The sequence below is a fragment of the Dreissena polymorpha genome, chromosome 6 (assembly GCF_020536995.1).
Source record: "Dreissena polymorpha isolate Duluth1 chromosome 6, UMN_Dpol_1.0, whole genome shotgun sequence".
Taxonomy (NCBI): Eukaryota; Metazoa; Mollusca; class Bivalvia; order Myida; family Dreissenidae; genus Dreissena; species Dreissena polymorpha.
The window spans coordinates 14635092-14659221 of NC_068360.1; the positions used below are offsets into that span (position 1 = coordinate 14635092).

Genomic DNA, 24130 nt, shown 5'->3' on the forward strand with positions numbered 1-24130 from the left:
AACTGAACTTTTGAAATGAACAAACAAAATTAACCCCCTTTGTAAGTTTGTTTTAAAATAAATCTATTTTTAGTCGTGGCGACCTTGACATTGGAGATATTGACGTGATTCTTATGTGCGACACACCGTCCCATGATGGTGAACAAATGTGCCAAATGATTTTAAAATCTCATAATGAATGACATAGTTATAGCCCAGACAAGCTCTTTTATGGCCATTTTTTACCTTTGAACTCAAAGTGTGACCTTGACCTTGGAGATATTGACGTAATTTTTTTCGCGCGACACACCGTCTAATGATGGTTAACAAATGTGCCAAATGATTTTAAAATCTCACAATGAACGACAAAGTTATGGCCCGGACAAGCTTGTTCTGCCCGCCCGACAGCCCGCCAGCCAGCCCGCCCGCATTCGCCAATCTAATAACCAGTTTTTTCCTTCCTGCACACCACTTTAGAAACGTATTATTGAAACAAGTACTGTAAAAACAAGAGGGCCATGGGCCCTAAGGCGCTCACCTGAGACCCAAAGGAACTAAACTATTTTGGGAAGGTGGAGTTCAAAATAATAAAAGTACTTCATACCGACGAGCGTACCTACCTACTTAACTTGCACTTTATACTTCGATTATTTAGTGTAAAATCTTCAAAAGAGGATGAGTTCTGAGCAGACAGGTGGTAGTACAAGACTTAGTGTGCTCTATTATTAAAATATGTTTTCACTGTTTTTGCAATCCAAGTTATTTATGACAGTGATACTCTGATTTTCAAGTGATACTGCATTTCACATATCATACATGACATTTGTATATAAAATTAATTAGAATAATGGTATTTCTGACTTTCACATAATACTGTATTTCACATATCATCCATGTAGACCTACATGACTTTTGTATATCGATCTGTAATCAGGGCTTCCGCTGTCGTTCGCCAAATTCGCCGTTGGCGAAAATTTCGCAAATTCGGCGAATAAAATTCTTGGTTGGCGAAAATGCTCGGCGAAACGTTTTTAAAATTCATCGAATAAAATTCTCGGTTGGCAAAAATGCTCGGCGAAACGTTTTTTGTCTGTCAAGTACCATCCCAGATAGTAAACTCTTTAAACCGTCGACTGTGCTTCAATACATCATCGTGTTATTAACCAGAAAATTTGATACGCAGTCTGCAGCAACACCGGTCAGAACCGGTCATCGAAACAAAGGAAACTTGCTGGTGCATTGTGTACTGGCAGTGACGTCACCATCTATGTATAGAACGCTTGCTGGTGTGAAATCTAAAGGTGTTATCGAACATTATGTCAATACCACGGGCCTGGCAAAAGCATTTAACAAAAAACTATTTCTTCACAAAAGCACATGAAATCTTGTTTCAACAGGAATTTGAGAGCATTTCTGTTAAATAGTTTCATTATTATAATATTTTGGGAAAGGTAAAGTTTGATTAAGAAACCAACAATTTCGGAAATAAAAAGTATACCATTCACTCGTTGTAATATATTTCGGATAAGTTAAATTCGGACATTCAAAGATACGGACATTTATGTGTTGGTTTGTTGTTGATAGTTTGTAAAACTATGTTTTATCATATTTCAGGCAACTAGAATGGATGATGGCAATTATCTGGACCTTTCTGTCAAGAAATATGCGTGAAAAACATTCATTTATTTGAGCCTAGAAACATCCACCACTTACAGAAAATGTTTTAACAACAGAAGCTGTCAAAGCTGATGTATACCATATCCAAATGACCAAATATAACTAACAATATGAAGTGAGAGGCTTTGAAAATAAAGCATCTTTAGTCTTGATCAACTTTTATGTTTTGCAAAGATTGAAATATGTGCTCAAGAATGAATATCTTTAATATAATGAAAATGTGCTTATTTTGTAAACAATGTGAACTGAACATGTGCTTATGATGTATGTATAAACTGATATTCTGTTATGTAGAATAAAAGTATGATTATTACATTGATGAATGTATATCTAGATCTATGCATATCTATAAATGTTTTTTGTTATAAACTTATATTCTGTTATGTACAATATTTTAAAAGGATGATTATAGTAATAAATATATTTAAGCTTCATATTGTAGTTATTTGTGTTCTTACACCCCTAGACTTTCACGAGGCGGTCCCAAATGCTTGGCTAAAACTTTGGCTACAGTTTCTAAAATTTGGCTACAAAAAAATCCAATTGGCTAAAATGTTGGCTAAAGAAATTTTTGAGCCAAGGGAAGCCCTGGTATCTATGATTTAAAATGAAATTTCATACTTCATTTAAGAGTTAATTTTTGTTAATTATTCACATTTGTAAGTGTTGTTTGTAAACAATTCCTCTACGCTTCTACTCTTTATTTACAACCAATGCAAAACTAAAATGCAATTTAATTGTGAAATTTATTCTCAAATACAAGCTGCATTTAATATCATAAGTAACGCAAATAGTTGGTTTTAAGTACATTTTCTCTATCTCTTTAATTCTTGAACAAAGTATATCTGTGATATGATATGTGTACATGTAGACACGATAGTTTTTTGTCAATAAATGTTCAACAGTAAAGTTGGAGAATATTTCAATCTATTTTTTATTGATCAATATTATTGAATTTTGACAACAGTTGTTGCCTAAGCTGTAAAGGATATTTTTCAGACCTGTTTACCCTACCGATGGCTTCTAAGTAGTATGGAGGGCATCTTTCAGTAGTTTTGGGCTGTTGTCAGTAGTTTTAACCTTCCAACCTCCAACCTTCCATTTCTGATTCAAATCCATGTCATGCAACTTCATGTATTTTCATAAATTCAAAGAAGCCGGCGATCACAGCTTGATTGCTTTATCCGTCCGTTTAACTGATTTTAATGGATTAGAGGTTAAACGACACTCCACAGCTAATTGGTGTTAATCTGTTGTGTAATGTAAATAAAGCTGTGAAAACTCGCGAGTCGGTGTTTATTACATGTATTCCCTATCAGAGCGGTTCGATGCGCTAATTTCAATAAGGCAAGTGCAAGCGGAATAAAGATCAAATTAAAGTTATTTAAACCATAACCTGTTTATGTTTTGTATTTATCGTGTATTGTATTTCATTGTATAAACTATGGCTGTGTGTGTTATCCTTTATTATATGCTACACATGCTTGATAAATAAAAATATCTTTGTGTGTGTTTAATGTTTCAGTACGTATACGAAAAATATATTTAAAAATCATGACGATTTATTTACATGCTAACGCAGTGTAATAGTTAGGACAAATGTTCTGACCAAGTTTCATGAAGATCGGACAAGATGTGGCCTCTAGAGTGTTCACAAGGCAAAATGTTGACGACGGACGCACGACGGACAAAAGCCGATCCCAAAAGCTCACTATGAGCACGTTGTGCTCAGGTGAGCTAAAAACAAATCAGAACAGACAAACAGACCAAGTTTCATGAAGATTGGACAAAAAATGTGACTCCTAGAGTGTTAGCAAGGTTTAACTATAGCCATATAAGCAAAACTGCCCTGCCCCCTGACAGCCATGTTTTTTTACCGATCCAAACTATTTTCAAACTCAACCGTCGTATCCAGGGAACAAATGTTCTGACCAAATTTCATGAAGATTGGACCCAAAATTTGACTTCTAGAGCGTTCATATGTTTTCACTATATACATATAGAGAAAACTGCCCCGCCCCCTGGGGGCCATGTTTTTTCACAGATCTGGACCATTTTCAATCTCGTCCTCGATATCAATAAAACCAATGTTTTGACCAATTTTCATGATGATTGGGCAAAAATTGTGACTCCTAGAGTGTTCACAAGGCTTCTCTATAGCCATATAAGGAATACTGCCCCGCCCCCTGGCGGCCATGTTTTTCAATGGACCGAAACCATTTTTGAACTCAACCAACATATCATTAAGACAAACATTTTGACAAAGTTACATGAAGATTGGGCATCAAATGTGACTTCTACAGTGTTCACAAGGTTTTTCTTTTTATGACCTAGTGACCTAGTTTTTGACCCAGCATGACCCAGTTTCGATTTCGGTCGAGGTATCATTGGGACAAATGTTCTGACCAAGTTTCATGTAGATCGGACAATAAATGTGGCCTCTAGAGTGTTCACAAGGCAAAATGTTGACGACGAACGACGCACACACGACGGACAAAAGGCGATCCCAAAAGCTCACCATGAGCACAACGAGCACTTTGTGCTCAGGTGTGCTAAAAATGTAGCATACCTGCCAACACGTGTTAATTTGCCGTCGCTCAAGTATAAACTGTGTGAGTGGTGACGGCTCCAGTTCATATTTGTCGAAGGGCAGATTATCGATGACCATAGGTTCACACGGTGAACAAGAAAACTGGACATTCGGATGGGCAGACCTGGGTGGCTAAAGAAAAGGATACAATCTTGTTAGCCCTAGTATTTATAAATAGTTCTTAGCAATATTATTTATGAATATTTCTTGTTAGCCCTAGAATTTGTAAATATTTCTTGTCAGCAATAGATTTTATGAATATTAAAAAAAAAGTTCAATTTTTCAAAAACTGTTTGGGAAAAAAAAGATTACAAATAACTTACTACTGCAACTTTTATTGTTTATTTTACGCTCTCAAACATTCTTAGGGGCTGTTCATTTCACTTTCTCTAACATTCTAAGGGGCTGTTTATTTCATATTCTCTAACATTCTTAGGGGCTGCTTATTTCACTTTCTCTAACATTTTAAGGGGATGTTTTTTTTCAAGTTCTCTAACACTTTTAGGCGCTATTATGTTTACATTCAATAAGGAAAACTATCAAAATAAAAACTAATATTTTTTTTAGTTCATTTTAAACAATAAGCACAAATTTCAGGAGCTGTTTTGTCTTCATTCAAAGAAAATAATCATTTTTTAAATTTCAAAACATTGCCAAGTTCATATTATATTCACTACCAACAGCCCAATGTTGATGTTTTCTGTTTTGTTATAATTTATACAAACATGGACACCAGACCAATAATAACCATTCCAAATCAAGATATGAGCAGGGCATACTGCATATGTTTAAAGTGTCATAACAGATTAGCCTTTGCAGTGTGTACAGTTTAATCAGGAAGGAAAGACACTCCCTTTAACCCTTTCAGTGCTGGAACCGAATTTTGAAGGCCTTTGCAAACAGTTTGGATCCAGATGAGACGCCACACAACGTGGTGTCTCATCAGGATCCAAACTGTTTGCTATTCTGATAGTGTTCTTTGAAAAAAATCAAAGAAAATGCTAATTTTAGAAATTCAGCAAAAGACATTTTAGCAGACGACAAATTTCCCAGCATGCAAGGGGTTAAACCAAAAATACCATTGATTCCACAGGCCCATATGGGTAAAAACTTTATGCACATGCATTAAGCCCCATTTTCCCAGATCCAGGCTCATATCTTAAACTCACCAGCATATTATTCGCGTTGTCCGGCCAGAAGGACTCTGGTATGGGCCAGTGACCCACTGAGTAGCCCTTCTGTGCCGACCTGGGCACCAGGATGAGTCTGCGCAGGTTGTGCCAGCTTGTGTTGCTAGGCAACTGAGATTGTGGCAATGCCAACAGCGCAGGTTTGATAGGCTCCTCCTCAAGCAGAATTATCTGCCCATTCATACTGAGATTTTCTGGAACAAGGTAATTGATAACCATACGTTTTTATAGTGAGATTTTGGGGGAAAAATGTAATCTTTTTTTTAATGTTAATTTATCAGCATGGAAACAAACCCAATCTTACTGAACCTTGTTTCAATATTACTTGTTTCAAAATGAACTTTAATTTAATGCAGACTGAGAGATCACAGGTCTCTTGCTAGCGTTCGCAATTGTTGCCAAAAGTGGTCATAAAATAATAAAATTGCCAAAACTAAGACAACTTCTCTTTATTAGATTGTTTTATGACAACATAAGTTGATTTTTTAACTTTTATCTTTTGACACAAAGTAAATGTTCATTACATAGCTTTTTGCAAAGTGTCAAACGCTTAAAAAAAAAAGGCAACAGTGTTTCTTTAATATAAATTTAAATAACAAAAAAAAAATTGGTAAAATCCTATGTATAATAGAAAGCCTTGAATCAACAAACAAACCACAATTCAAATGCTAAGCAACAACAAACATGCTCGTGTTTATCTACTATGTTTCAATAATTATTGCGCAATACCTTTCATACTGTCTACAATTAATCCATTTTCAGGTTTAATCAGATCAATTTGTAATGGCGGTGGATCCGGGCCTATTTTTTCAAACTGTATCACTACTCCATTCTGAATCTTTGATACCAAACTGTCTACTGCACCGTTAAGCATCTTCTGGTTGTAGATTGCATAGGAACGACCTGTGACGTAAATGAAATCATATCATAAATGTTTAATAACCATCTGCAGACACAGACCAGGTCCGGTGTTCGCAAAACACGTTTGCAAAAACATTCTTCAGAAACAAGATCATGTTTTTAATTCGTAAAATTCCAAAACTCTGTAGCTTGATTTTGTTAAAATAATTTCAAAAATAGTAAATATTGATTAGATTCTAGCTGGTCAACTAAGAAATCTTTGACTTTCTTATTAGATACAAATTCAATCTGAAATTTCATTTTAGTACATTATAAAGTAAGATTTTCCTACACGTACATGAAGTATAATGTCTTTTCTATTTAAAACTTAATTTTTCAACAACCAACAACTTTTTAAATTACAAATTTAACGACTAGATTTTTTTGCAAATTCCAGTAGTCCAAAAAAGCACAATTCCGATTTACATAGAGAGGTTTGCAATATTTTCTTAATATCCATTAATAACATACACATTCCAGCTTGCGGGATTTAATAGCTTATTTTGATGACAATAAATCTTTCGCAGTGTGTTTTTGGTCCAAATTCAGGCCAAAATTTGCCCAAATTCCCAATCAAAAAGTTTTACGAAATATTTTCCAAACTGACTGCCTAAAATTCCTGCCATTTTTTTCTTACTTGCAACATTTTAAGTTCATCTACCTATTCATCTAGTTGAAACCTTAATACTAATAATAATATATTTTAAACAATTATCCTCAACAAAACCACTTATCCAATTATTGTCAAAACAACGCTGCTCAAACATAGGTGAAAGTGTACACTGGTGCAAACCGCAACACTCACCTCCAGTGACTTCGCACATGATATCGAGAGGGTGGTTGGTGGCGGAGGGGATGATGGTGTTGCAGCTGAGGTCGATAGGCACGCTGCCCGGCAACCTCATCACGAGGCTGAAGATGCGCTGATCCCATCGGAACGGTTCCTTGGTCAGCTCGTGGCCCGGCACACAGGATGTGTTCATGGGAATGTTTAACTGGAAAGAAGTTGACAAGTGCTTTGTTAAGGAGACTTTCCTTCAACACTAGATTTTTGTTTAGAAGAGACATTATTTAAACGTTGAATTCCATCACAGCGGAAAGTGTCGTCCCTGGTTAGCATGTGCGGACTGCTAAATATCATATGGAATGACACTAAACCCACACTAATGAAGCCCACATTTTCAAGAAGAGGCTTTTAGGGATTAAACAAGTCAACTTTTACGTCAAATGACCCCTTTAATAGTATTTTTGAGAAGGAACCCTTGAGCAAATTTGTTGTCAAATGACTCGCACACAGGAATTGTTCATGGGAACATTTAACTGGAAAGTGTTTGTGGGAATGTTTAACTGGAAAGTGTTTGTGGGAATGTTTAACTGGAAAGTGTTCATGGGAACATTTAACTGGAAAGTGTTTGTGGGAATGTTTAACTGAAAAGTGTTTGTGGGAATGTTTAACTGAAAAGTGTTTGTGGGAATATTTAACTGGAAAGTGTTCATGGGAATGTTTAACTGGAAAGTGTTCATGGTAATGTTTAACTGGAAAGTGTTCATGGGAATGTTTAACTGAAAAGTGTTTGTGGGAATGTTTAACTGGAAAGTGTTTGTGGGAATGTTTAACTGGAAAGTGTTTGTGGGAATGTTTAACTGGAAAGTGTTTGTGGGAATGTTTAACTGGAAAGTGTTTGTGGGAATGTTTAACTGGAAAGTGTTCATGGGAATGTTTAACTGGAAAGTGTTCATGGGAATGTTTAACTGGAAAGTGTTTGTGGGAATGTTTAACTGGAAAGTGTTTGTGGGAATGTTTAACTGGAAAGTGTTTGTGGGAATGTTTAACTGGAAAGTGTTTGTGGGAATGTTTAACTGGAAAGTGTTTGTGGGAATGTTTAACTGGAAAGTGTTTGTGGGAATGTTTAACTGGAAAGTGTTCATGGGAATGTTTAACTGGTAAAAAGTTAACTTGTTTGTTGCAAAATTGCATAAACATGTAAATATGTTGAGGTAAGCTAAACATACTTCTTTAATTAACAATCAAAATACAAAAATACAAAGCATATGCTGTTATTTTCAGCTGTCTTTTGACTTTATTTATCAAAATGTACATTCAGAAATCTATGAAAAATTTGGAGAGCAACTCAAGGATGCTCTTATATAATGGTTCCCAACTTTTTAATCACATTCTTAATTAAATAATCTGGTCTTATAATAAAACAAGAGATGTGTTCATCAGAAACACAATGCCCCCTTTTGCGCCGCTTTCAATTTTTTTATTTTTTTACCTTTGACCTTGAAGGATGACCTATACCTTGAACTTCCACCACTCAAAATGTGCAGCTTCATGAGAACACCGCTTTGAAATTATTGTTTTTTTACCTTTGACCTTGAAGGATGACCTTGACCTTGAAGGATGATCTTGAACTTCCACCACTCAAAATGTGCAGCTTCATGATCTCGCCGCTTTGATTAAATTTTTTGACCTTTGACCTTGAAGGATGACCTTGACCTTGAAGGATAACCTTGTCCTTGAACTTCCACCACTCAAAATGTGAAGCTTCATGAGAACGCCACTTTGAATTTATTTATTTTTACCTTTGACCTTGAAGGATGACCTTGACCTTGAAGGATGACCTTGACCTTGAACTTCCACCACTCAAAATGTGCAGCTTCACGAGAACGCTGCTTTGAATTTATTTTTTTTTACCTCTGACCTTGAAGGATGACCTTGACCTTGTGCCAAATGATTTTAAAATCTCACAATGAATGACATAGTTATGGCCAGGACAAGCTCATTTATGGCCATTTTTGACCTTTGAACTCAAAGTGTGACCTTGAACTTGGAGATATCGACGTAATTATTTCGCGCGACACACCGTCCAATGATGGTGAACAAATGTGCCAAATTATTTTAAAATCTGACAATGAACGACAAAGTTATGGCCCGGACAAGCTTGTTCCGCCCGCCCGCCCGCCAGCCAGCCCGCCCGCCCGCATTCGCCAATCTAATAACCAGTTTTTTCCTTCGGAAAACCTGGTTAAAAATTGGGGGGGGGTTGGGGGGTGGGGGGGTAGAGGGGTGGGGGTGAGAGGGGGTAATAAAGTGGGGTGGGGTAATTTATTAGATGTTTTTAATAAAAAATGGAGGGGTGGGGGGGGTAGGGGGGAGTGAGAGGGGGGTATAATGTGGGGTGTGGTAATTTATTAATGTTTAAAAAAAAATTGGGGAGGGGGGTGGGGGGTAGGGCGGAGGGGGGGGGGGGGTAGGGCGGTTGGGGGGATGGGGGGCTTGAGAGGGGGGTATAATGTGGGGTGTGGTAATTTATAAGATGTTTAAAAAAAAAACAATGGGGAGGGGTGGGGGGGTAGGGGGGTGGGGGGGGTGAGAGGGGGGTAATAATGTGGGGTGAGGTAATTTATTAGATGTTTAAAAAAAAATGGGGGGTGGGGGGGTAGGGGGGGAGGTAGGGGGAGTGAGAGGGGGGTATAATGTAGGGTGTGGTAATTAATTAGATGTTTAAAAAAAAAATGGGGGGTGGGGGAGTAGGGGAACAGGGGAGTGAGAGGGGGGTATAATGTGGGGTGAGGTAATTTATTACATGTTTAAAAAAAATATTGGGGGGGTGATATCCTTTATTCATTTAACATGAAATTTTAACTTATTGCATTTGTTTCCCCTGTATATAAGAAAGATATAATAGTGTATTACCTCCCCTGTCCTGCTTATATTTATATTAATCAACAAAATTAAACATTAACACAATATTTAAGTTACAAAATATACAAAAAAAATCATATTCTGATAATATTTTTACTGATCCACTTTATTTTACTCAAAGGATGATGTTTCATTGGACTGATAATTATAGATTTACGATTACAGACTAGTTGCTTCAGTTATATTGTTCAGAGTTCGCCCTGTTGGCTTCGTATGCATTCTTGAGTTATCATCCAAAAACCATTTTACTATGTCGGGTCACGGTTACCTTGACCTTTGACCTAGTGACCTCAAAATCAATAGGGGTCATCTGCGAGTCATGGTTAATGTACCTATGAAGTTTCATGATCCTAGGCCCAAGCGTTCTTGAGTTATCATCTGACAACCACCTGGTGGACGGACGGACAGACCGACATGAGCAAAGCAATATTCCCACTCTTCTTCGAAGGGGGGCATTTAAGGAAACAAGTTAACCAAGGGCTAAGCAAATTAGACCTCAGGGTCATGATTTGAAAAGCAAAAAGTGTCATCCCTTATTAGCCTGTGCAGACTGCACGGGCTTATCTGGGACGACATTTTACCCCATGCATTAAGCCCTGTATTCCAAGACCAAGGATCACTTAGATATTAAAGCTTGCATGATCACGCGACTATTTTTGTGACTTCCAATCCTACCTCGGGCTGGACACCAGAATGGGAAGTCAACTTTCCGCCATCAGTGAGAACGATTATCACAGCAGGTTCTAGATAGTGTGGGCATCTTCCCTGTAACCAACGTGAAAAAACTGATCAAAACTGGGAATTCCTTGTGGGACAATCTTTCAATATGAACTATTTTAAGATCATTTATTTACAGGTGACAAAATTTATATTAGTTGAACTGTTTGTTTTATGGTGTTTACAATAAAAGAATAAATACACGCAAGGATTTTTCTCCTTTAGCATGGGCCTTCTCACTCCATTCTACTGTACCCATCCCCAAATTTATTTCTTTAAGACGATATAATTTCCACCAAATTTCAAGTTGACCTTGGAAAATATATTTTCTTTTCTCAGTAAAGTCGAAATACTATTCCCAAAATGGAAGGTTGGGCCCTGAAACCAAATCATGACAAAGCTACAAATGTGTAACAGACTCTGTGGCCCCCACAATATTTGTTTGGACACAGTTCCACAACTTACAACAGTAGACAACAAGATGTGTGTTTGTCAGAAACACTATGTCCCCTTTTGTGCCGCTTTGAATGTACCGAATTTTACTTTGTATAGCGCGCACCCATGTATAGCGCGCAGGCTGTTTTATTAATGCAAAAATGCAGAAAAAAATATTTAAAGACAATAAAACCACCAAATCGGACTGAAAATGGCTGCCATTTTAATATTGCACACAATCCAATAATCCGGGGCATTGGAAAGCTTAATTAAGCATTCAACATAGGAAGCGTCATTATGATTAGGAGCATGGGTTGCATAGCACTATACTTTTCTGACAATTTTGTAATTTTCTAGCAACAGATTAACAGTCCACGTGCATTTTGTGTAAAACGTGAGAAAATAAGAATTCATGTACAGTGTATCATTTTTCCTCGGGGAAAGCATGGGCTTTAAATTTGAATGCTGAATAAAAAATTTGTGGCGCATGGGAGACAGGACTACAGTTGTTGAGATATGACAGTATTGACGTAAAACTGGCAGTCTATTATGTTGGACAAGTTGGGTTATTGTTTGTCGCACTACAAAGACGTGAATGTGATGAACAATGAAGGCGCCAAAAACCTGGACCAAACTGGAAAACACTTAAGAAGTCCCTGTTCACACCTACGATTATCTGCAAAAAAGACCAAATACCTTTACCAGTCTAACATAAGCTGCCTAATCGGACAGAAAATGCCTGTAGAAGTGTATATACTTGACCTTTGACCTTTAAGGATGACCTTGACCTTTCACCACTCAAAATGTGCAGCTCCACAAGATACACATGCATGCCAAATATCAAGTTGCTATCTTCAATATTTCAAAAGTTATTGCAAATGTTAAAGTTGGCGCAAACAAACAAACAAACAAACCAACAGACAGGGCAAAAACAATATGTCTCCCACTATATATATATATATATATATATATATATATATATATACATGTATAGTGGTGGGGAAAATAAAAAGACAAAGGGCCATTATTCAGCCCAAACTGGTCACATTCACTGTTCCTTTCTTTCTTTATGATTGTATAATCATTAATGTTATTCAAGTGTGGAAGATTTGAGCGAGATCTACCCTGATGTTATTGGAGTTCCAAACACAACTCCAGTTGCGCAATACCACTCTATTGCCTCCCACTCTATTGAGGTATCATAAAAACCTTCGAAGTAACCTCATGAGGAACCATTTCAATGAAACACTTTACATAAGAAAAAAGTAAATAATAAGACAAGTTTGTCTACATTTTATCTTGGTAATCCTTTGTAGCTTATTTTTGTATATAATTCAACAGTCGAGCTTAAAGTATATTAATTATTAGTTTATTACACAAAAACGTAGCATGCTACATTTATTGCTTAAAAACCTGCAGAAAGGAATTAATATTTAAATACAGGCCTTTTGGCAGACAATTTTTGAGGAAAAGTTCCTGGTTTAATTTGAAAGCAGTTAAACACCAACTCATAAACAATTAGTGTAGTACTGTTATTTATAATCATATTAATATAAATGTACAATTGTTCCCAATTTCATGGTCTTATTACTCTCTTTTCCCAATCAAAAAGGCGCAGGCTGTAAAATATAAAGCAAAAAAGAAAATCACTGCACTTAACAAAAACAAAATGACAATAAAAAGTATGAACTCTCCTACCTGACCATATGTATCAATGCCCGATTGCATTCTATTTACGTTAAGGAGATCAAAGCAACTTTTCAAGGCATTTCCCAAGGATGTTACCCCTGTTGCGATAAGATTTTTCAGTTCCGATGTGAAGGTTGCATGACTTTCTTTCCATCCGGCCTGTTGAAAATATATAAATGTTCTTGTATAATCTGTCAATAAAAGCAACCAAAAGTCATAAAGAATTTTACAGTTAAATATTTGGATGTATAATTGTATGTGGTGACATTTGAGCATTAACACTTTACCACTTAGATACTTATTTTTACGTATTTGTTGTCCCTTAAAAAGTTAAATTTAATTTAAGATCTTCCTAACAGTATTCAAGTTGTTAAGGCTTCATTTCCAACCCTTAGATACTGATGAGCAGCAAACAGCATAAAACCTGAGCAGACTGCGAGTTACTTGCAGGCTGTTCTGGTTTTATGCTGTTTGCACATAGCCATTTTCACTTTCTATGCCCATGTACTTGTTTTATAAAAAGCTTCTGAAGAGAAATTAGAAACTCTTTTAAATGTTGTTATTCAAATATTTTTACAGCTTTGTAACTGACTAATGGGGTTATTTACCCTCGGGACTTCGGTTAAAAACCATTGCCCGAGCACACTGCTTAACATAAAACTCTGCATAAAAAGCCGAAAACGGCCATAAAATGGACAGCCCGATTTTACTGGGCTGTACCATTGGTATAAATATAAAACTTTGCAGTGTTGGTGCGGTGCCTTAATAAAAATCTATTGGTTTAAAAATATATAACCTTTATATGAAGCGTTAAAAAGACGCAGTGCTCTACAGTGGATAGGCCTAACGCGGTTAAAAAGCGGCGTTTTAATTGGTTGATGCGCTTATATAACGATGGCGCTGATTGGCCGAAATTTCTTATTAAGGATTGCCAGTAGGTCAATCAGTTTTAAAATAGATTTTCCCACGGCTGACTTTGTACTTTTAAGAAAAAGTAAACAATAATGGTTTATATGCAAAAATATAAATGAAAGAAAAAGAATGAGTTAATCCAAAAGAACTTGGAGTTGTTTTATAGTGTTAGATTACTATGTTTTTGTTACGTTACTGTACTTATTATTAATTATTATCATTCATATGATGTTGTTATTGTATGTTATTCTTTGTATTGTTTTTTAAGGAGGAGAGAGAGAAAGAGTAGCCCAATTTTTATAGGTAAAGATGGTGAAAACACACATACTGTTGTATGTGGCAGCATCATTACCAGACCCACTGTTCAGTATATACTGCAATGGGTTTGTTGGAGTCTTTAGACTTTGTGATCTGTGTTTTAAATGTTTGAATCCAAATAGGACTATTTTAATATATTAATTATAGAAAAAAGGAATACACAGATGTGTAATATGTTTGTGTAACAAAATAATAATATTTGAGGGTTTTCCAGATCACAAAGTGGTTGAACATTGCCACAATATGTTTACATGCATAGTCAAGTACCATTTTTATGTGTATGTTTAAAGTTTAAACTAAACGCCAAACAACAAGATCTAATCATAAGAGAGATATGTTTATATCTAAGAACATTTATTAATAGGGATGCCAGAGCCTGATTTAACAGCTCTCAAATGTAGAGTGAAGTTGCATGTGCAAATGCAGTTATATGAGAAGGAAAAGAAAAAAAAAACAATATATGATATCACATAGAGTGTGTAACTCTCAATTATATATTAATATTGCAATTGAGTATTGAGTTGTTAAAAAAAAATAAAAAAAATAATGAGTACAAGTTTATGTATGTGGCTCAATGTTGAACACTTGCAGACAGGGAATATAGCCGTAATGCTCCAACATAAGACCCTGTCTGTATGGAACTTAAGAAGGATTGGGCTATGGAAAAGAGAGATCTCCCCAGAGTGGCATTAAAACAATATTTAAAAGTGGGTTTAGTAATAAACCCTTATATGTTAAGGGCAATAACTTACGTGTCTCCAAACGGTCACCTTCATAGGGCCACATAAAAATTAAGGGTAAGACAATGTACTTTACAGTTAAAAATGAGACAAAGACAGCTAAATTTGTACAAGATGTACATTATTTACAATATGTACAGGACTATATGCATTTATATATTTAAAATACATGTTGCCACTCTGGAGGGTTGAAAGAAGGAGAGATTTTATGGAAGTGTAGGCCGATGTGGGTGGGGGAAAAGGAGAGCCAGCAGGGGTGGTGTCACTCAGTTGTACTAAGGGAGGTAATTGTGATGATGAAGTCTACAATGGTTGTTTCCCCTGGACCAGAGGGAGTGCACGGTAAATGAAAAATAGTTTGTATACTATTGAAGGAAAATTGATAATGGTAAGATGTAAAAATGGTTAAAAGACCATATTACCTAGATACGTTAAGATAAACCCAAAAAGCTCTAATCTATCCAATATTATTAGTATACTGATGATAACATTGGAGGAAATAATACTAAAGTACCTTATATGGTATCCAAAATGACGATTAGACAGTAAAACCGAGGCAATTTGCTATATAAAATAGCAATTTAATATAAAAATTAGGATATTTGCTATAAAAGTAGCAATTTTAACATGAGTTAAGACAATAATAATAAAATTAAGGCAATTTGCTATATAAAATAGCAGTTTTCACAAAAATAAAGAAATTGCTACACAAGATAGCAATTATAATAATCCTTAATGTACTCCAAGGTATAAGATTAGTACTTTCAACAAGGTTGACAATACTTTGTCAAAATTAGGATATTTGCTATAAAAGTAGCAATTTTAACATGAGTTAATGCAATAATAATAAAATCAAGGCAATTTGCTATATAAAATAGCAGTTTTCACAAAAGTAAGGAAATTGCTGCACAAGATAGCAGTTATAATAATCCTTAATGTACTCCAAGGTACAAGATTAGTACTTTCAACAAGGTCGACAATACTTTGTCCTAGATAGGGCTAAATAGGTGTTTATAATGGTATAAGGCCCTGCACCGTGCACTCCAGTCCGACATGGTTCTTCGAGTTTGAAGGGGAAAGGGTGGGGTGTCAAAGAGGAAGAGAGGGGGTGCAATGCAGCCAACAATCCCAGGTTACTGGACAGCCTCGTCCTTTCTTGTAGTAAGAAATGCCATAAAATATGATTATATTAAAAAACTGAAAAATGTAAATGGTGGACTAACGTCATGCTCTCATAAAAAATGTATTAAAATAAAGAAGACCAGGTCAATGCCATTGGCCTGATTTAGAAAGGGCGGGGTAGAACAATAAACCCATTAAAAACTAAAATAAAGGTTGTGTAAAAGCGACACAAATCCAACACAATTATTTGATTACATCAGGTTTGTGCAGAGATTACACATTTTTAAAAGAAAACAGTCACAAGACTGTATAATTAGGTGGGTGTTGGCTGCTCTCCCTCCCCCAATGACCTAGATTTTGTCAGTTATTTGACAATCTAGTAAGTATTTGGTGAGGGCAGAGAAGACCGGGCCCCTAGCTGCTCCCTTGGGGTCTAGCACGTTGGTAAGGTTAAAAACTAGTCCATGGGAGTGCAATGCAGCTTCAAGGTGGTCCCTCTGCGCCTTATGGTTAGGACAGTGTAGCAGCATGTGGGGCGCAGTGAGAGGTTCCTGGCACCTAGGACATGCAGGGTCTATACCGAGGACATACTTTCCTGCGCCACCGGGTAATAGGGTGGTTCCCATCCTCAGGCGCGTGATGGCTCTGTCAAGCACAATGCTTGCTGAGTATCTGTCAGGCGGCCTGAGGGTTTTCGCAGGTCTAGTAAAAGTATGTCGACGGGAAGACAAATTGTCGGTCCGGAGATTCCACTCGCCCAAAACAAATTTCTTTGTCAGGGAGTAGATCTCAGAAGGTGCCAGGGGTTCCCCAACACAGGGTTGGCATATTGACCGGTCAATTGAGTATTGACCGGTCCGGCGGTCAATACCCGGTTAAAACCGGTCAATACTGGTCATTACTGGTCAATTGAAAATTGTAGCATTTAAACATTACAAAGGAGCCATTTTGTATTAAATCAATAATTATTCTGAGTTATTTATTGTATAAAAATATTTAAAGCTGTAAAAAGTTACTTCTTTATTATTTATGGAAACAGCCTCAAATACATGAGGACTAAGGCAATATCTTTATCTCAGTGTATCACATCTGTTACTAAATTATTATTACTATTGTAGGTACCATAGCATTTCACTTATCTATTGATATATCTATTTGATAAGCAGATGGACAAACAGAACTCTTGTGTATTCTTGGGTTATAAATCTGGCCTCTTAGTTGGTAATAAAATGCATGCAGTGTTACGTCTCTGATATTGACGATTAAGCAAATCTGCCCTTTGGCTATTTCATATCACTCACACAAAAGAACATTACATTGTACTTGCTATTAATTTAATAGTTACTTCTAACTTGTTTCCTTTCTGTATTAAGAGGTTTTTTTCCCCTTTCATATTAAAAAGTTCAATTGGTATTCAATTGAATAAACAATCAAAGTTCTTGATTTTGCCAACAAATAATGTTTTCCAATTGTGGGTCTACTCTTCTTTATTATTCAATTATTTTTTTTCTTTTAATAATGATTTCTTATTATGTTTTTATATTCTTATATTAATAAAAAATAAAGTTTTTTTTCACTATTTTGTTTAAAAAGTATTTAAAGAAATCAATGCAAGAATACATGACAAGTAAGGATTGTGTCAAAAAGGTGCCATTTAAGGCCCTATTATCAGTTTTGGGTGCCCCAACCTGTATAGGTGAGAAGACTGTTAGAAGACTGTGGGGACAGTGGGGTATGTGGAACACCTCATACAGAACACAGTAATTGACAGGTTCTTGTTGAATCAAGCACAGAATTATCTGAGCATCATAATTCATTAGAATTGAAAAAAACTTCAATCAACCAGAAAATTCAATTGACCAACTTTGACTTATTTGCAAAATTTTGAGAGATTGGCCTACAAATTGCATGAACAGGTATAAAATAGTGGGTATTAATAGCTTAAGACATTATTGGCAACATGTCTGTTAAATTTATACTATCAATATTGTTTAATTAGGCATGGAATATAAATTAAAATTGGGGGTAAAGTTCAATCGACCAGTATTGACCAGTAATGACCACTTCGGGAGTATTGACCGGGGCGGTTTTAACCGGTAAAACCGCCGGTTAAAACCGAGGGCGGTCGATTGGTGCCAACCCTGCCCCAACATCTACTGCCCCCCTCAAGAGGCCCTCTTTGGCCCCCCTGTCGGCCTGTTCATTCCCACTGATGTTGACATGTGCTGGACACCATACTAATGTGACCTTTAAAGATTTATCTAGGCACTGTTGATGAAGTTCCAAAATGCTAGCTAACTTCATCAACAGTGCCTAGATAAATCTTTTAAGGTCACATTAGTATGGTGTCCAGCACATGTCAACATCAGTGGGAATGAACAGCTTTGTAACTTACTAGCAACTACATTTGTAAAGTATAATAGGAGACCCACATACAGACTATCAACCAATCAGAAGAGCCCGACTGATGAGAAACATTTACATGATATTGATGATTACATGGAGCTACATCTAGCCAGTGATTCCATGAAAGAATGTTGGTTTGTATATGTTGTTTGATTTTAATTCCAATAAAACTAATTTAACAACAGATTGACATATCAAACTATATCAAATGTGTGTGTTTAAGTTTTTTTAAGGTGTATTTATTAACAGGGTCATAATCAATGATGGGCATGCATGCTATAAGTCTTTACTGCAATTGTTGAGCACAGCTTTGTATTCATCTGATATGTTATATAGACTTTAACAATATTCTTATAACTAAATAAATAAACCTGTCAAATGATGTGATCCTATATAGATACAAGCTGATGTCACACAACTATATACTCATTATGGCTATTTAAAACCTGACAAAGAGCAAATGACCCAGGTTTAAAACCATACTTCCACTTTCATTTTATATTTACAAAATTTGCATGATTATCATATAAATATGTTGTATTTATGGTACATAAGTATATGAGTGTTATCATTATTTATTTATAAATTGTATTTTACTGCATTGCATTTTGTCTCAACTTAGAAAATAATGTTGTTTTTTTCATTTTAAAGACATTTGACCTGGGGTCAATCTATTTTTAGAACCTCATTTTCATTTTTCCCACAATGCACCATCTACGGGGAGATAGCAATGGCGAAGAACCTCGTCAAAACATTGCTCCGTAAATTTTGACGTATTTCGTGCGTCAGTGGACATAAAGCCATTCTACGCGTGCTGGATTTACTCCGTGCATGTATCGAGGAATTAAAACATCGCTTTGATTGTGGATTAAACGTTCACAAAGGCGTGTTTACCTTGATGTTTTGCGGAGGGTCCTCCAAAGTCAAAAGCATGTATCTATCCCAACGACTGTTCGGATCGCGCCCTCTGATCTAAATAAAATAATAATGCCAGTTAAAATTGCGTTGTTAATTGTTAATGTCACCGCAATGTATATCAATAAAATTCAATGCCGAATAGCGCGTGTGTGTTTGTTTACCTTCATAAAATTCTCAACTGAGGATTTAGCAATGTCGATCATTGATGTCCCCAAATATGTGCGTTGGTTCATAGACGCACTGGTGTCTACTAAGAACAAAATAATAGTCATTGTAAAGTAGACAGCCTTATGTTTATTTCCAAGTTGTTTCCGGAAGCCCAGAGGGCCTCAAATCGCGTTAAATCGTGTAAATTCCGTCCGCATTCGACAATGTCGCAGCCCGGTTTGGCTGCCTAAATTCAGCAGCTTAGCACGCCACGAAATGTGAGCACGTGACCTGGTCGCCATTATTGTTTGATTGGTTGATATTTTCGTTAGGGAGAAATAATGGTCAATTGAATCATATTTCTGAATTTAGAATGGGTATAGCTTATTGTTACTATTACGTTATGATTCTAAAATATATTAATATATTAAATGAATGTTAAAAAGAAAATGACATTATTTCATTATTATGATCATCCACTCCCGCAAAAGTGTGTCATTTAGTTTCAGTTCCGCCTGACCTAGTTTCGAGGGCGTATCGATTAGTGTAATGTTTACTTTTTTTTTTACATTTAATAATCTATATATTTAATTATGCGATTTTTCAGTCAAGTGGGTAGAAATACAAAAACACACACTACTCTGTTAATATAAGTAATGCATAAACACAATTACCACTCGTGTAAAAAAACGAGGCCCGATATATTCGAAAGGGTCTTCGTAATTAACTACATGTATTTGGCTCATGCTACATACAATAAATGGGACGGATCCGCCAAGCCAGCGTGAGTAGCGGATCCGTGGTCTAGTGGTAACACACTAGCTTCACAATCCAGAGATCGCTGGTTCGATCTTCCGCTGCACCTAACATACTACCTCGTCTTTCGCATGAGACGTTAAACCGAGGTGCAGTGTACTAGGTCCTATACACCGGGCACTAAAAGACCCAGGGTCACCTCTGGAACGGGGTGACTCCTGTATCTTGCACTATCCCCCGTAACCAACTAACACGTCTTTCGGGGGCGATGGCCATATGGGTGACAATCCCGGTGCACTCGATAAAAAACAACAAGCCAGCGTGCATTTCCCGAGTTGGGTAGAGGGGAGGCACGTGCAGTTAAAGGGACGTGGCGTTGTAGACAATCCCTACTGATATCTTAGCAATCAAAAGATGGCCATTGTATTTCATAAATTCGTTCGTTCGTTCATTTATTCAAACAACGAATCTTTTTAAAGTTTCTTGACGTAGAAGATCAATATAGTTTTATATGACTCGGTCTTATTAAAAAAAAGTATAACTTGTGACGTAACAACACCTGCATTTACGGAAACGATGAAAGAACATGCATGCATGATTTCAATATAATCGAGCGGTGTTTTGTCTTTTTTTTTTCAATTATGTTAACTTCGTTCAAATTTTATGTATATATTAAATATTTTTTAAATTATTCTTGATATTGCAAATGTGACGATTTACTTAAAAAGTTAATATTGCAGTGTTCGCAGTGTTTTCCATCGTTTACTTTTTTACAACCCGCATTCATTGGGGTCAATTGCTTTACTTTAAACTGCAATACGCTCAACACTTCAAACGCTAATTTACCACCATATAATAATATCTTTAATTAAAACGATAAATTTCGTGTATTGACAGACTCAAAGTTTCATAACGAATACCAGTATACTTATTTAAGAATTTTAATAAATCGCTAAACACGGTCTTTGTATTTTTTATTTGTTTTATTTATATTGAACGGTAAATTTATGAATAGATTAATGTTATGGTTGGTTAATGTTACGCACTTCATACCCAGATACCCATGTGCTTTCCGGGAAAGACCCTTCTTTACGTAGATCCGTGACGTCACTGCCTTTCCTGTTCATAAGACTTTATTATAGTTGTCTAAGTGGGGTCGCATATAACATCTGTTATAATGGCAAGCATTGGCAGTAGTCAGCCAGCTTCAGTTTTCCACGTCGGGTCTCAAAGGCGACAGTGAAAGATGTAAAGAGGCACAGGTGTGACGTCTGCATTTTTTATTCATATCGTTAACTCGACCCAGTAACTTAATTGTTCCCACGATTTAGTAACTAGTGGAAACGAAAAAGGGACATAGTACGGCTCTATTGGTTATTGTCAGCTCGGGTAGTGCTTAAATGTACATCGGGTACCCTTAAGTATACTTAAATGTACCCCGGGAACGGTAACGGTAAAATTACTAATAATTAAATGTACCCTGCAAATGTTGAATGTTCCCAAGTTTTATTCCCGCCAAAAATCCGATGGCGTAAAACGCTCTACGAAATACGAAACAAAAATTTCCTGAAACAAAACCTGCCTCAACATGCTTTTTTAGTATGAGTTTCGATAATATAGAGGCCATTTCATTTGGGGAAAAAGGCCGACAACGAACTATTCAGCATTATTATTCCCCGGTTCGTTTTAATATATTTTCCGTACCCGGGGTACAATTAAGTATACTTAAGAGTATCCGGGGTACATTTAAGTAGTACCAGAGCCGCCGATGACCAATCGAGCCCTAGTGAGTCGTGCAAACGAGTAAGAAATTCTGGGTTTTAGTAAGTCTTGAGAACGTCTAAGTAAGTCGTGGAAACAATGATAATTACCGATAACTAGTTTTTAACTATCGATAACTAGTGGGAACGACTTAGTAAATACGTCGTTGGAGCGAGATAACTAACTAGCACATGATATCGACACACTCAACCAATCCAAATACATGTTGTTTAACCAAATATCTTTCAAGAAACATGTGTATTTATAGATCTTTGGTTTAACTCATGTATCAAAATGACTCACACACTGTGGCTAATATAATTTTGGAGGACATAATTCATAGTCGCGCTTTTAGATGCTTTTTAAACGGTGTGGATTCTTATGCCGTTAGCACTGTTTCAGATTTTGAAAAGGGCAAAATTGAGGTGAAATGTGTTGAACGTGACAATTGCTATACCTGTAATAACGATATAACATAAGGCTTGATTGGTCTCGATTGGTCATTGTCGGCTCGGGTACTACTTACATGTACCCCGGGTACTCTTAAGTATACTTACATGTACCCCGGGTACGGTAAATATACTAAAACGTACCCGGGAAATTTCACGCTAAATCGGTCGTTGTCGGCATTTTTTTTGTTATTATTATATTCACATTTATGTATATTTTCAGTTAAATGGCCTCTATATTTTCGAAACTCGTACTCAAAAAGCATGTTGATGCAGTTTTTTTTAAGAGAAGTTTGTTTAAGATAATTGGTAGCGCGTTTTACGACATCGAATTTTTGGCGGGCATATAACTAGGTACAGTCTAAAATCGACTAGGTACGATTAAGTATATTTACCGTACCCTGGGTATATGTAAGTATTCTTAAGAGTACCCGGGGTACATGTAAGTAGTACTCGAGCCGACAATGACCAATCGAGCCTTGCTTGGCGCTATACGAGCATGCGGGGTGTAGACTTGGGCATGCGCAGTACAGATATAAGCCATTATTCAACACTACTAATAGGTTACCTCGATCCCACGAGTTGTTTGTTCTTTGTTGTTGTTTTTGTTTTTAACAATTGTTAAGTCTTTCCACGACTTACCATTGTCGTGCCCATGTCCTACTTAAATTTAAACACTTGACCGGCGCATTTGTATACCTGACCCGGACATTGGTTCCTACATTTTTTCCCATGGTATCACTAGCAATTCGGGTAATCGTTCCTACGGTATGTCGACACACCGGAAATCGTCCTAACGTTATGATGATACCCCGGACAATTGTTCTTACTTCATATTGACACCCCGGACACTGGTTCTTACGTTATTTTGATAGCCCGGACACTGGTTCTTATGTTATGTTGACACCATGGACAATGGTCCTTACGTTATGTTGACAGCCCGGACACTAGTTGTTACTTTATGTTGACACCCCGGACACTGGTCCTTACTTTATGTTGACACCCCGGACACTGGTTCTTACGTTATGTTGACACCACGGACAATGGTTCTTATGCTATGTTGAAACTCCGGACAATGTTTCTTATGTTATATTGACAACCCGGACTTTGGTCCTTACAGTTCATTGGCAGTCCGTACAGTGGTTTATGCATTATAATGACATTATGAATATTGATTTATACATTATTGCTGACCCGGACATTCGACTCTATATATTATTTAGAATTAATACTGGATTTCTTTATCAACTCAAACAGGAGAACTTCGATGGGTTTCAGATAGGAACTTAATGTTGTCAATCATGAAGGGATCTGATTTTGTCAATCATGAAGGGATCTGCGTCATGTAATCGAAGTTTGCAACTGTTCACATGTTTGACCTGAAATCAAAGGATACAATTACATGTAGCTAAATTGAGCAAAGACTATGGCATTAGTATTCATATTTAAATTAAAACGTGTGTTTCTTGCAAATTGTGTATCCGAAAATAAACGGGTTTAATACCGATAATGTCCTCTACGCCAACGGTGTATTCAGGTTCAATATTCCATTGAAAACGTGTTTAACCAATAATCGTTACCTACAGTGGTAGTATCAATCAGTGGGTAAATTTGACACCTATCATGTGCGAGCCGTGTATCATGTTGACAGATTGGTGTCACATTAAAGGCAATCAAGGCAAGGCGAAAATACAGGGAAGTCACTGTATTAACCT

At 36.5% G+C, this 24130-nt stretch overlaps 1 protein-coding gene across 1 annotated transcript in view; it reads right to left on the minus strand.

The window, feature by feature from the left end:
* LOC127834030 (integrator complex subunit 6-like) overlaps positions 1–19726 on the minus strand; it is a 57642-nt gene extending 37916 nt beyond the window's left edge. Inside the window, exons 1-8 of the mRNA XM_052359589.1 lie at positions 19464–19726; positions 19279–19356; positions 12896–13045; positions 10721–10810; positions 7142–7331; positions 6166–6339; positions 5416–5630; positions 4226–4378 (exon numbers count right to left, since the gene is read on the minus strand). Of these exons, the coding sequence (XP_052215549.1) occupies positions 4226–4378; positions 5416–5630; positions 6166–6339; positions 7142–7331; positions 10721–10810; positions 12896–13045; positions 19279–19356; positions 19464–19574 (1161 nt within the window). The 5' untranslated portion in view covers positions 19575–19726. The remainder of the gene's footprint in view (positions 1–4225; positions 4379–5415; positions 5631–6165; positions 6340–7141; positions 7332–10720; positions 10811–12895; positions 13046–19278; positions 19357–19463) is intronic.
* Between the last annotated feature and the right edge of the window lie 4404 nt (positions 19727–24130).